This window comes from Dermacentor albipictus, unplaced genomic scaffold (genome assembly GCF_038994185.2).
Source record: "Dermacentor albipictus isolate Rhodes 1998 colony unplaced genomic scaffold, USDA_Dalb.pri_finalv2 scaffold_54, whole genome shotgun sequence".
NCBI classification, from domain to species: Eukaryota; Metazoa; Arthropoda; class Arachnida; order Ixodida; family Ixodidae; genus Dermacentor; species Dermacentor albipictus.
Window position 1 is genome coordinate 333,328 of NW_027225608.1, and position 14,782 is coordinate 348,109.

At 47.5% G+C, this 14,782-nt stretch overlaps 1 protein-coding gene across 1 annotated transcript in view; it reads right to left on the reverse strand.

Moving 5' to 3' along the window:
- The window catches only part of LOC139053010 (kinesin-like protein KIF20B), a 34,782-nt gene extending 27,458 nt beyond the window's left edge, over positions 1–7,324 (reverse strand). Inside the window, exons 1-2 of the mRNA XM_070530147.1 lie at positions 7,138–7,324; positions 6,231–6,367 (exon numbers count right to left, since the gene is read on the reverse strand). Coding sequence (XP_070386248.1) covers positions 6,231–6,348 — 118 coding nt within the window. The 5' untranslated portion in view covers positions 6,349–6,367; positions 7,138–7,324. The remainder of the gene's footprint in view (positions 1–6,230; positions 6,368–7,137) is intronic.
- Positions 7,325–14,782: the final 7,458 nt, after the last annotated feature.

The following is a 14,782-nucleotide window of genomic DNA, read 5'->3' on the forward strand; positions in this document are numbered from 1 at the left end:
AGAGAGCGCGGGGAGACGCCGTCTTGGAGAAGGGGCGCGCGCATGGAAGGACGTGGCGGCCGGGCCCTAGCTGATCGCCGGCTCCGGAACTAATCTGGCCCGGATGTCCTCGCTGAGATACGCCAGCATTCACGCCGCTGAACGTGGATGCGTGAAGGCCGACTGCAGCCAGCCACTGTCCAGTTTACGGACCACCTGCGCTGGGTGGGTGCGTAACAGCGCCAGCCGGCACGAGTCCCGCTCAGCTGGAGCGCGACAGCTCCCGAGCGATTGCGCCTTCGTCACGTCAGCCGGGGCACTGGCGGCGCCGGACACCAACGACATCTGATCATCACCAGGTTGCGATGACGCACCACAGAATGGGTGGCGACGACATCCACGACAGACATAACAGGTATTGTACGCGCTCCGACGCCAGCGTAACGATCGCACCCTCAGACGTTTGTTAACGCGGAGGGTGTGAACACAAAACCTAGTTAGGGAGGATGCATGCCGTATGCAATCAGTAGTGTTCTTAACGTGTGTGCAACATAAACGACTCAAGTAATGAATGTTGTCTTGGCATCGCACCTTGCGTTCATATGTCTGCCCAAGCGAACGTACCAGGCGCTGACGTACGCGTGACAGTGCCCCATTTCCCCAGTCTTGTCTGGGTCATCCCATAGCAAGCATTTATGTTTACACTGGATACCCGACTTTAACATGGTATGTCAGACTGGCGATTACCAGACACTATATCTGGGTGAAATGTGAACAGCTGAAGCTGTAGTGTGAACAGTGCCACGTAAGAGTGGCAATCGAACGATCTACTTTGGTGCACGTGCACCAAGTTGTGGCAAATTAGGCAAATTCTTCGTAAAAATGCGACTGCGAGCTGTTGTTTACAAATGTTTTCCGCTGAAAGTGATGCAGCAGGTAAGTTCTTATGTTAAGCCAGCAGCAGAATCTCCACAAGCTGCGTAATTAGTGCCATACTGGTTTGCTCAAGTCCACTTATGCTCAGAAGTAGGCAAAACATTTCTGTGCTGTGTATCTAGCATTTGATTCGTTAACTGCATTGAATGCAGAGCATACGTGTAATTTTTTTTTATTTTAGGAGCGAATAACACTTGCAACAAGCTATCTTGTACAGAGAAACTGGACACCGTTAGGGTAAAAAAGTAAATGCATAAAATGAAACCAACGGTATGGCAGGTGCCTTAATATGCTCGCAGTACAAAATAATTGAGTACTGGTTCCCTATATCGTCACGGTGCATAAGCGTTGCTTTGAAAGTGAAAGTTTTAAAGGATGAACCATAGCTGAGGATTAACTTTAGATATTGAATACAATTTACCAACACCTTTGCATTAGTGTGCACCAATTTTAAGTTGGCAAATGGAGGTCTCATAAAGGAATGGCAGGGTTAATCACGCCGACACTAAGGGTGCTAAAATACACCTAAACATATGCTTTCTAGAAATTAGAAAGAAAGGGTTCAAGTTGATCAAAACAAAATGATGGGAAGGGAATGATAAAGAGCCAAGGGAGAGAAGTGCACCCAAAAATCGAGGTTGATTCTGTTCAACTCATTCTTTCTCAACTACATATACAAACTTCCTGGCCAGTATGGTAAACAGGAGACGTGTTGCCTGCTGGAAGGGAACACTGCCCATGTTGTATCCGCCGGCTGCAAGTTTTGCAATAGTAAGCATCGAATCTTGGCTTATACCTTTCACAGCGCATAGCGAGCGCACAGAGTGCTATTTGTCAATGTTGACCATTAAGTGGCTAGCGCTCCGTCTCGGAGTGAGATTCGTAACGGCAGCATGGCGCCGCGCCTAAGACAGCTGTGGACCCTGAACAAGAGCAACGCAAGCATGCCGAGGTTGAACGCGTTCAACGGGTCAATGAGAGTGCTGACGCGCCCATAGAGTTTCCTACAAAAATGACTAGAGGGAACTCGGGCGCTAGTGTTTAAGGGAGCTGCAATGGGAGCGGTTGTCGCAGCATAGGAATTAAGGTAAGTACATGGATTTGCCTAAACTTTACTCTTTTGGCTTCAAACGGCTTTGCGACTGTAAACTCATCATTTTCAACAGTGTATTGCGTCATAAATAAATAAAGATCATTAAAATTGCCCTGCGGCAGGATTCGAATACAGTGACTCTAGCACAGAAGCCTGATATTGAAATCATTAAGCACGTAATGGACGCATGTATCGACAAGTGAAAGAAACGCCTTTATGAATTTATCGCGGGCATGCCAGTGCGTTGAGACGCTTGGCGCGTTTCGATTTGGCCACCTCGACAAGCTCAATCGTTGCAATTAATAGCAATTGTACGCGTTCCCGGCGTCTTCTGCACTTCGAGGAATATAGATTGCGCTGAAGTAAACGACAATAAGATTTATATAGCGTAATGTACAAAGCCACAAGGATGTCTGAATCCACAAGCACGAAGATCAGACAAATCCATGTATGTCCCATCATTCCCATGGTAGGACAACGACTGCAGCGCCAGAGTTTCCTCTAGTAATTTTCGTAGGAAACTATGGACGCACCTCACCCAAACGCGTGATTCGTATCGTGCTCGCCAGGAGCCGCAGGACGTTGAGCAGCGTTCGGGAGCCCCAACTATGCAGTGCACTGTACCCTAACGGAAGAGAGCCGGCCCCACACTGATGCGTGGATGCCGAATAATACGAACGTCTCCTACGTTACAGGACGGAGAAGGCATGGGCCAAGGTGACCCGGTGGACATCATCGTAATACGCCGCATTCATTTTCCTGTGCTGCTCTCTGCCGCACACTGCTGGAAACGTTTTGGGAGGGCGCCGAGGGTTTCGCTGGTTGGCGTACCTGCGCCATGCATGTTGAGCGTGCGTCATTTGTGCGTTTAGTGGATCGCGAATAATTAATGGTTTCTCCGTGGCAGCATGTAGTTTCTGGAAGCCATGTAGCACTCACCGACTATACCGGGTGAGCACGCCTGTGGAGGCCTATGTAATTTCAAAATTAGAGGAAAAGTTCGTGAGCAAGCCATCAGTCTCGCTACCTGAATAACATACCATTCCTCAATTTATCGTTGCACTATTACAATGGATGTTTTGATCGTGCCTTGGAAACATGTGCGGTTCATCGACATGCACCACTGAATGTTCTTTTATGCGAAGCATATTACGAGAGCTCAACCCAGCTCCTCAGGCGCGGCGGTGTCGCCTTCAATGACCTTTGACCCCATGCCATACCACGTGACACCGTGACGTCACGACAGAGGAGAAACGGGGCTCCAACTCGCGCCGTCGCTCGCGGCGTCGCGGCGGTATATAAGCAGCTGCGCTTGTTTCTAGGTGGCTTTGGCTCAACTCTTGCAAGATGGGCTGGGTGGGAATCGAACCAGGGTCTCCGGAGTGTGAGACGGAGGTGCTACCACTGAGCCACGAGTACGATGCTTCAAAGCGGTACAAAAGCGCCTCTAGTGAATGCGGTGTTGCCTTAGAAACGAGCTGCGTCGCTTGCTCAGGCGCACATTTCGTTGCCGCGCCGAACGCTGCGTTGCTCGACGCTCACCGCGTCCAATGCGGGGCGCGTAGTCGCTGCGCCGTAGCCCATTGTCTTACACCCCTTGGCGGGTCGACGGGAACGCTGTCGCGTTCCACACTTGAAGGCGAAGCAGAGTAACGCATGAGTTGTTTCTTCGTCTAGCCGAACCAAATATAGCCAAGCAACAGCAGTTCACCAGGCTAAACAGTGGTTCAACAAATATAAAATAAAGGCTAGTATGCTTCGCATCCTAGGCTTAACCTTAGCTAAGCCACAGCCATTTCTTCTACTGTGTCGTTTGTTTCCTCTCGTTCGGATTTATCGATGAGCGCGAAAATAAAATCTATAGTCGAGAGTTAGCGCCACGGTGCCACGGTTAGCGCTGTCTGTGTACCGGTTTCTTTCTACGTCCTCGTTCAGTCGCTCTTACACATTCTATCATGGACGACATCCCCGACACCGTTGTTGCAAACATATCAGCGAGGCGGTTGTGCATGCTGCTGTACCGAACGCACCGTGCGTCTATTGTCCCCGTTTGACGCAGAGGTAAAGAGCGCAGCTCTGGTATTAAGACATGTGTCAGCATAAGTACACGTACAGAACCACCCACCTACTAAGCGAACGCGACCGGCAGCTTACGGGAATGGTGACGTACGGATGTCGGCACAGCGCTGTGGCGCCACTTGCCGCTGTGAAGAGTAGTAGATTCATCTTTCGCGATGAAAACATTCCCAGATAGCAGTTGATTTCAAATCACCGAGGCCATAACTGAAGTAGAAAAGCCGTTTCCTTCGTCCTACCAGCTTAATTTTTTAGTTCAGGTCCACCGTTAGCGGGTGCACGAACTCGATGGCGCCAGGCGTCCTTCGCTGAACAGTATCAACATTCGCTCAAACTTCATGAATACGGCTTGAGATGGTCTAAGCTTATGCATTTCAGCTTAGCTACGTTTTGCCTCATTTTGAGCGTGATTAATGATGTATACAAGGCGGTGCGGCTATCGCGCTATCGGTTTGACGGCCGATCGCGCGGTGGTCAGCACGCCGATTCTATCGGTGCGGTCGGCAAGAATTACTATCGCAGTACAGTAACTCGCGTTCGTCCGCTGCATCGTTGTTGGCCTGGTATGAGAGTCGGCCAATCGCTGGCGTGAGCGTGTTGTCGGTCTCATGTCGAGCTAGTGTTACCGCGACTTAAACGAGTACGTAAAGTCAGGCACGCACTGCCACCACTAACAAGCGAGTGCCGATGCTGCAAGAAAAACGTGTCTGCAACGCGACGCTTTTAAGTGTCGCCCAACAGTAACCGCAGGGGTTTTCTGTTACATTTACTAGCCATCAATGAAACGCGGCAAGTGACTCACGGTGCAGTCCGGAGGAAGCCCTGGCCCCTATATGTTGAAATGGAGTTGTAGTCTCATATGCTACCTATAAACGCACGTTTTCGGCACCGCACCGACGTCGTGCCACCAGTGGAGTTTCAACACAGTACACGGCATGAGTGTGGGCAGCAGCTAGCGTCTGAGAGCCTTTTTTTTTCATATAGATTTTCATTTTCGGAGGACTTTTCCCCGATGACGGGCAGTGCGGCCGCACCCGTGACACTTGAAAAACGTTGCGCGACTAAACCGCTACGGCATGGCGCATGCGCCGTCCCGCCGTGGGGAAAGCCGATTGCATGTTAAATAAGATGGGATTAAGATGCAAATTAAGTTAAACAAAAAGAAAACAGGATAGAGACATAATCAACACTTATTCACCGAATAATTTTAACAGCCATGTCTGTTGACCTTGCCTTCGTACCTTTGTACGTGTCGCCGCATGCTTGTCATGAAATTTAAAAGAATAAAACTGCCTATACTCGCGGACGACTACCTGGGGCAATGAAAGGAAAGCTACGGAGGCAAAGCGCGCAAAAGTGAGAGCGCTTCTGGAAAGAGTACCGTGTCTTCATCCACGTTAGCTTAAGCGGGGGAAGAGAAAACATAAGCACCTTATTAGCAGCAGCTAAACAAGATAAAACACGCCACTGTATCTGAAAGTTCACTTATTTTGCGCCTGTTTCCTTCCGCGTCTGGGCAAACGCGATACGGTCGCACGTGAAGCTGCGTCGATTCAGCGGCTGTTCCGAGCAACCTAAAGCACTTGTAAACGCTGGCGGACTACTTGGCGCCGTTACATATATGTGCAGCAGCCACGCGCACACTACTTTCCGTTCATTACATGCAGGAAGTTGTCTGCGAGTATAGTCGTGCCCGAAGCCATGTGGTGACCGCGTTACGTTTAGGAATGACACGAGCGTCCAAACAATTGTAGATGCTGCACTGCATAGCACGTGCTTGGACACACACAACCGAGATGCAACACTTGCTACCGCTATGGTCGGGAATATCACGGTTGCGAAATATTCATAAGACTGAAACACTACCGCGCGACTTTGTTCGCCTGCTCCAATATCTGCGGGTTTTTTGTGCAGAAAGGAAAAGTTCTTGCAGTTCTGGCCTAGTTACGATGTGCATTAGGTGCATCGAACATGCAAATACATTTTTTAAACAGACCCCGTACGAAAGCACTTTATCCGAAATTGTGTGAAATGTGAAAATATTCGTTATTCGATTCTAGGTTTGAAGGTCGTTTCTCTCGAGCACTCGTAATCCATTGGAAATGTTCGCAATTCGAACTCCACTGATAAAAAAACGAGGGCTCACTTCGAGCAAGGTCGGCGTCCAGTTGTCGACGTACTGCCTCGAGTGGTGGCAGAAGCTCTTCGTTTTCCGACTGAGACGATTCCTCCGAACCTGTGTAGGGTCTTGCTGGCCTTTCCATGGCTGTGAGCCCGCGCGAGCTGCGATAGCATTTAAAGTGACAGCATTAGGTTCTCGTCATGGCGCCTTCCGATTTGGCATTCCATGCATACGGGACGAGAAACACCATATCTACCATATTTATCAGCGTATATAAAGCGAGGCTTTGTCTTCTTGCAGGATGGAGCGGTCCCAGCGAAAACACAGGAGTGGGAAAAACCAATGCCATTACATACCAAGCTCAGACGCGAGCTTTACGCGAACAAAATGGGGCCGAGGCATGTACAGAGTGTTGAGAGGGAATCTCGTGAGAAGCGTCGAGCGGAGTAGGAAGCGTGGCTTACTGTTCATGCTGGCTTGTAAATGCCAAGTGAACCGGCGTTCATAAGCAGCAAGGAATGGCTTAGAACGCGAGTGTACAATTTCCTCGCAAGCGCGAAGCTGGACGCTGCCAACACGCATATTATGGCAGCAGTTGAACCTGGTCGTGTCGTTTACTGGCCGGAACCAAGTAGTTCAAGAAACACTTCGCGTAGGACAAGCTCAGTTCAGTGGGTAGAGTGTGTGACAGACTGATTTCCGCCGGGTGCGTCTGTGGTGAAAATTCGACCGACTTCGACGCGTACTCAAGAGCTTAAAAAAGGTTGTTGAACAAGAGCAGCGCTGCCGGCAAACACCGCAAAAAGCTTCGCTTAAAGCGTTGCCCACAGCGCATGGCATCCGCTGTGGGTGTTCACGGTAGCCGGCCAAGGACAAAGGATCAGTAAGGACCGAAGCGCAACGAAGGTGGTGTTAAATCAAAACCACTTACTTCGATTCGAAGTGTGTTGGCAGCTGCTCCAGTGTAGCGGACAGCCTGTAGAAGTAACGCCTCACTTGCGCCTCACAAATGCGAAACGCAATCGCAGAAGACCTACAAAATGCCAACGCAGTAAGAACAGTGTGATATCACAGGAACGTTCCAACGGTTTTAATCTCGTGCGTCTCGTTGCGCCACAGCGCCACCTGAGCCGCAGGATTGCGGCTGATTGGTCAGGTTTCTTTGCGCCACCTCTGAATGATGATTGGTCCCAAGGGCTGGTCAAGTGACGCAGCGTAACAAGAAAAGGTGTGCCCGGTGTCCCGACAAGCGCCGCAAGAGGCAGCACATATCTTGGTCGCATGCTGCTCCCGCGGTGGTTTGCGCTGAGGCTTCAGCGGCGACATTTTGAAGCAAGCTGTTTATGGCTAGGGTTCCGTGAAATTTTAAGACGACAGCCTTTCTAGGCTCATGGTGAAGTTTGTGTCGGCAGACCTGATCGCCGGAGTGTGATCACGCAATATGAAAACAGATTAAAGAATGAAAAATGATTGATTGTGACAGTTCGTGTATGATAACGTTATAATAGAGATTGGTAGAGGTTAATAATGACTTGTAATGACTACTAATTACTCCGAAATGACCAGTATGTCTAACGACGTCTTGTAATGACCGTAATTGATTAGAAATGACTAGAAATGTCTAGTAATAGGTAGTAATGACTAAAATGGCAAATGACTTGTAATGACTAGTAATGACTATGAAATGACCAATATATCTCACGACGAATTGTAACGACCACAATTGATTACAAATGACTAAAGATGCTTAGTAGTGAGCAGTGATGATTAAAAGAAAGAAGAGTAGGAAGAGCAGGCTTTCGCCGTTCACCTCTTAATTTTGCATATGCGCGAGCAAAATTATTATCGTCAGCAATGGCTCGTGCTCGCGCGTTCGCCGCCGTCGTCGTCGTCTTCCACAGCTGGCTCCGTTGCCGCCCATCGTGCCAGCGTTCCCATATACCCCTCCTCCCTCTGCGCTCACGGCCCAGTCATTTGGGAGAGGGAATATGGACCGCAGAACTGAGCGTATTTCCCCTCTCCCAAATCTCGAAGAAGAAGTGTCAGTCAACGCTCGGTCTCAAATTCTTCGCCTCATTGTACCGCGAAATGGAAGCACGAATGTATACAACGAATGTGTAACACGAATGAACGCGATTGTACAAAAACAAATGTGTGTGCGTACCTTTCGTCACGATGACCACCGATCAAGACAATAATTGTGTCCATACCTTGGTTCGATATTATATGTCACCTCTTTGTCGTGTGCTACACAGCATCGCTGGTAATTCACTTTTACAGAGTGGAATGGCTCATGATTTTTTTCTCGAACACTTCGTTATTGCGTTTATTCGAGAATTTCTCGCTGGAAATTAATTTCTGCGGCCACAGAAGCATCTTGCTTATCTATTGTTAATACAGTGAGTGCCGCCATAGACATGCTTCGAATAGCCCTGTTTTGGCCATAGGTGTGCAAATGCCCTCATTTCTTGTTTTCCTCTGCGGGGCGGTTCCCCGACTTCTGCTCCTGGCTAGAGTGCTGTACGTGTGCACACACATAAGGCGTTAGCCGTGTGGATACCACATCGTGGTGGAAACACTGGTCTGAGCCTAACTTAAACATCAAGCTAACCCTGTCTAATCTTTTTATTGACCGCGGACAAACGCCTATGATTTTCAATCGGTTCTTAATAACGACCGCAACGCTGACTCCCTCCCATTGGCGTCAGATGTTCCGCAAGGATGCGCCCTCGAGCCCCTTATGATCTTGATATATCTTAAGGATTTGCTTTTAGACGTGTCCTCTCACGTCCGCATGTTTTCTGACGATTGCGTAATCCATCGACACTTCCCTAACACTTCTGACCAACAAGCTCTACATACTAACCTTAACCACGTTATAAATTGGTGCAGACAATAGTTAATGGCAGACATGCCAAATAATTATAAATCTGTAACCATTTCCAGCGGTCCTAACCCACTTAACTTTTCGCATTCAGTTTCGGACGTTTCTGTCGAAGCCATACTCATTCAAATGCATTAAATCAGCTTATGAAGTGACTTGTCCTGGCGTAATCATGTACCTAACTTCACCTCATCTGCCAATAACATACTGGGTTTGTTATAACGGAACACCATGCCCCGAGCATGCCTTTTCTGCAGCTTGGAGCCCCCACCATTCATAAATCATTCACGCTGTGGAAGCAGTTCTGAATCGCGGTGCTCGATTAATCTATTCCACTTATCAATACCATGTTTGCGTAATAGCATTAAAGGCAGAATCAGGTTTATCAAGTTTTCCTCTTCGCCGTCGTATTGCCACGCTGTCTTAGTTCTGCAAATTTTTCGCAGCTCTATCGCATCTCCCACAGCCTTTTATATCTCTCCCTCGGCACATATCACAGATCAGACCGGCTACGAAATGTGTTATTATTATTATTATTATTATTATTATTATTCGCATTTTTGGCGGGTACCTACTAAGGGGGATGGGCCAGGAACCGGATAGTAGAAAGTAGCATAAAAGAAATCCTTACTTTAAAATGAAAAAAAAAAATGAGCAGAAAAACAAGAATAGTGCGTGGGTGAGCCATCAGACTAGCTGAAACAAAATTATGAAAAAGGTATTCGCGTAGGGGAGCTTAAGTACCGCAATAATAAAAAAATTGGAAAATTAGTATAGTGAAATGAATAGCGAACGGAGAATAGTAAAACAAAAAATAGCATGGTAATTAATCTTTTTATCTCACTGAAAAAATCAAACGCCGCGCAGCAAACATCCCTGTTGCTACAGCCTATAGTGTCGAGGACCCAAGCGATAGTATTACCAGCATATTCAATCCTAGTCTTAGTTCAATTCGGCGAAGTGGAGTCAACTAGTGCTGTTATGCGGGCTTGTTGGCGTAGCATCAAGGAGTACTATCGTAGCGCATACAGACGAGGATGCAAGAAGGCACATGAACGATATATGCGCCACAATCGCACTCTAAGGCAAAACGGAGCTTCGAGTGACCGCTTTCTCTTGGCTAAATATCATCGGCAGGATAAAAAGATGTGACTTGTTTCCATTACAAGCATGGAACAGTGGGGACGTCATCAGACCCTTTCATATAAGTACATTAATGATTTCATTGTGGGATACGGCAGCGTAATCTGGTATATGACACTTCCTATTGCAGAGGACCACCGTTTATTCTAGCAGAAACGGAGATATCGCAAGTCTGAAGATGATGCCAGCAGTAATTTGTATAAATCATTTTGTAAGCAGGATTTTCTGCATCTCGATTCAGTCACGTAAGCCGTACTGGTGGTATAGAGGCGGTAGGTCCACTTAGAGACAGTAAAACTTCTTGAGTTGGTCGATCCTGAAAAAGGTAAAGGGCTGCAGACGTACAACGAGCAATGACCAAAAAGAGACGAGGGCCGACGTAGTCCTCTACGTGTGTGGGATGTCCCGCAGCATCAAGGAGGTCGCTAGCATAGGTACCGTGTACCAGTGATTTTTCCGGCCCTGAGCAAACTTTGCAAACAAAGAAAGCTTGATTGCCAGAAGAAACCCGCCAGGTCGTTTCCTAAATGCGCAACTATGGTGTCGTTTGTATGATACCGATGTCGTATGATACCACAGGAGCACGAACTGCCAATAATAAATACAGCCAATGCGCATCTGCCTGCGCATTGCCTGGCCTACAAGTGTGAACCACGGTTTCCTCTGCTAAAGATTCTGGGCAGAAGTAAGGATGCTACTGCTCGTGAACTTTTTGAAGCTTTTCATACCAGAAAAAGAGGCATGGATTGCGCCAGCGACACGCCGATCTGCTTATTTGGTAGCGATATATACACGCCTTCCTGAATTTTATTTTCCTTTGCCACGAAGAACATGTACGCATGCGCTATGCTATATATACCTATTCTTTCTTGTTTCTTTGGGACGACCCAATAAACCACTTCTGAGTTGCGCTGCAATGGCTCCACTTAGAGACATTATGGCTAATAAATCTGCCATTTACTTTATATATAGTTAGCGGTGGCGTGGTACCCATAGTAAACGTATTTTTCGTAAGTTGGTGGGGGATTTTGGAACACATTTAACATAGTTGTTGGCTAGTTAGTAGCAGATTTTTTGAAAGAGCGCCAGACGCAAGGTTGGTGGTCGACTCAGGGTAATAACTTTAACAGAGTTGTATTCGTTGTCGTGGGAAGTGAAGAACACACCGAAAGAGAGTCTGTAACTATGCCAGGTGATGATTAGATCCTTCGTGGGAAGTTTGCCTACTGCTAAAACAATCACCAGTAGCTGTGCTGTGAAAATATGCCCATAATCCGGAAGACAAATGAAAAAGGCCAACGAAGGTAAGCAGAGAAGATGCCTACACCAGCCTTCTCGTCATATGGCCAAGCATCAGTAGTTATTATACAGCTTGTTTCCAGCTGAGCAAGGTAATCTTGCTGCTTATCATACAAATTTAGAAATTACAATAATATATCATTATGGGGGAATATATCGCGAATTCAATCAAATGCTTGAATTGGATTGACTCGTCGAATCGAATCTGCGTATTCAATGGCTCTAGTTTTGCATCTACAAATACTATGAGAGTTTGGTGTATTCGCAACCAATGAGCACATCAAAACATGCACTTGATTCCTAAATGAAAACATACATACGTGTACCACCGAGCGATGACCATACGAGGTGTTGAATTGTTTTAGGTCGTACAGAATGTTTAAATATCATGTGTGGCAGAAGGCGTAAATATAGTCCTTGAGCTGTACTACTCGACCCGGTGGACATTGTTCACACGACATTAGTCCCATCACGCATGCGCCTTTTGAACTCGCCGATTACAATTCGTAAGTTCCAATATGTGCCGTAAAGCAATTAAAAAGCGAATGAGTGCCTTTTTTGTTAATTATTCGAATATGTGTTGCGATTTCTCGTGCAAGTAATGCTCGCCTCTTCGCGTAGTCCAGCTCAATGATTAAAATTATGTTATCTGCGACAGGCGAGTTTTAAAAACTGTGTATGGTCTAGAAAAAAAAAACATCCGGTATATTTTGTATATGATAATTTAGGTACTTTTTCCATCGCAATCCAGAGCGTCGGTTACTGAGCTTGCGCCACCATTCAATGGCACGTGCTGCGTAACACACGACTCGCTCAATGTGTATTCGCCGATTTGGAGTCCCCTCATATGCATAATCAAATGACTATATCCGGGGAATGAACTCGTGATGGTATACATAGTGAAATGTAAACAGGAACATTTTGAGAAAACATGAGAAGTGCACTTTGGCGGACATTCGACGAAGTATGTATATGTAGTCTCAAGTGTGGTTTCGAGAGTGCACGAGTAACTTTGTAATGATTAATAAAGTAAATGAAGGTGCTTATCAGACATCAAGAAAGCGAAGTTATCTGCATAAACGTATAAATGAATACCCTGCCAAGTGTCACACCAACGTTTTTGCTGCGGCCAGTATCACAACGGAACGGCCTTCCCCAACAAATCGCTTCAATCACCTGTCCGCTAAAAGCTTTTCCGAATAGTGTAGGCAAGGAAAGAACGACTGTCTGTTCGATTGCAGTGCGGCTCTGCAAGGAGTATCCTGCAAAGCCGGCCAAGGGACGACGTGGTTGCCGCTGCAAGGACAACTCACGCGATCACGTGGCGCGAACAGCGTCGTGCGCACTCACCCCCGTAGTGTCGGCGCAGAGGCCGCGTGCTTTGTAATTAGAGGAGTGCGAGCCGCGGGCTGCCTCAAAGGAAGCGCAAGCCCGCCCTCCTCCTCATATCCTCCTCACGCGCGATGTGCGGCTCAGGAAAACGGCAGCCCCGCCACCACCGGAAGAACGACAGTTGCTCTGGGACGATGCGCCCACTCGTCTATTTTCTTTCAGTCTTTTGCGCCTCGTTAGAAGGAGCACGCGGTTTTGTAAGACGCTTGCCTTAAAGGAAGTCGTTTGTGTCAGTTCGAGCTACTTTAGGAGAGAGCGGGCAGAAATCAATCTTCTTTTGATCCGCACCGATGGCTTCTTGTGTGGCCGACAAATGCATGCACGCCAGAGGCACAGCGGTGGCGAAGGCCGTATATAGACGCGAACAGACGCTGTCGTATTGTGGGACACTATACACAGTATTGAGCTTTCCTTGGACAGTGTGTCTAGACGGTGTGTACGCGCACATGCACACACACACACATGCAAAAACATGCACTGATGCGCACGCTCACACAAACGCGCACGCACTCGCACTGACGCTCAGGCGCGCGCACATGCACACATACATACATATATATATATATATATATATATATATATATATATATATATATATATATATATATATATATATATATAGATAGATATACATAAGTATACTTCAATGAAAGCTGCGTAGACCTTCAGGGCCTGCTATGAAGGAAAAGTTGCATTCTCAGTGCGTAACTGTACGAATAGAGTTATCGGCTGATTTCGACCCACTGGGGTGCGACATTACAATTGCTAGTAAGTATAGCGGGGCGTGGCACTTGCAGAGGCGCCGGATGTTTGCGCGCATGCGCGAGTAAGAGCAGGTGCGAGAGAGAAAATGTGGGTGCTTTTGCTCCCTGAATATATTGCCTAGGCATGACGGAGAAGTTTCTTAGCGCGTGTTCGGTGCATTTGTCCCTATAGGCGTGCTGGCATGGCGGAGTGGAGTCGAGTTTACGCTCTCACGCTGGATGTCGGCGCGGTGAAACAGGTGATAATATTGCAGATATTTCCGTGGGAGCAGTAGGGACCGTTGCAGAGGCCGGTCCGCATATATTGAAAATCTAGAAGGCAGAGCGCCTTAGCAGCCGCGGTTGAACGCGAGTGTCTGAAAGGGCGCCGATGATGCTCGACGCCCCTGCAACCGCTATGAGAATACGTCGCGCCCATCTAACGCGTTTTACGCTAATCTAAACTAACGTTAACCTAAGCTAACGAGGCCGACACAAAAAGACAATAATGCTCACGACGTAACTGTAGTGAGAATACACCGCGCCACCCTGACGGCTTTTACGTTAACCTAGCCTAACGTAACGTTAACCTAACCTAGCCCAAGGTAAGCTAACGCTAACCAAACATAACAGAACATATCGTGGCCTAGACACAAAGACAATAATCCGCATTGCGTAACCCCTGTGAAAATACGCCGCGCCACCCTAACACATTTTACGCTAACCTAACGTAAACCTATCCTAACGTAGGCTATCCTAACGTGGACCAGACGCAAAGTCAATAATCCTCATGGCGTGACATAAGGCAATTGCGTTTAACCATCGTTGCTACGGTACTGTGCGTTTATCACTCAAAGGGGACCACTCAGAAATGCTCCTGAAAAGTCCAGGAGAGCAGGCCCTGCCTATACTACGTCCCTATTGCTCCTCCCGGGAAAATCAGTGATGTTTTCTTTTTTTTTACTTATTTTTTAAGGTGGAGTGTTGTAAGGCGTCACAAGGTTATAATCCTGCATGGCTGACTCAGAACCAGCGCCGCACAGGCGAGAAAGTCTCTCCGACGTACCTTTAGACACAGTGATGACCAAATGGGGCGTCAGTGAGCGCTGGTTCTC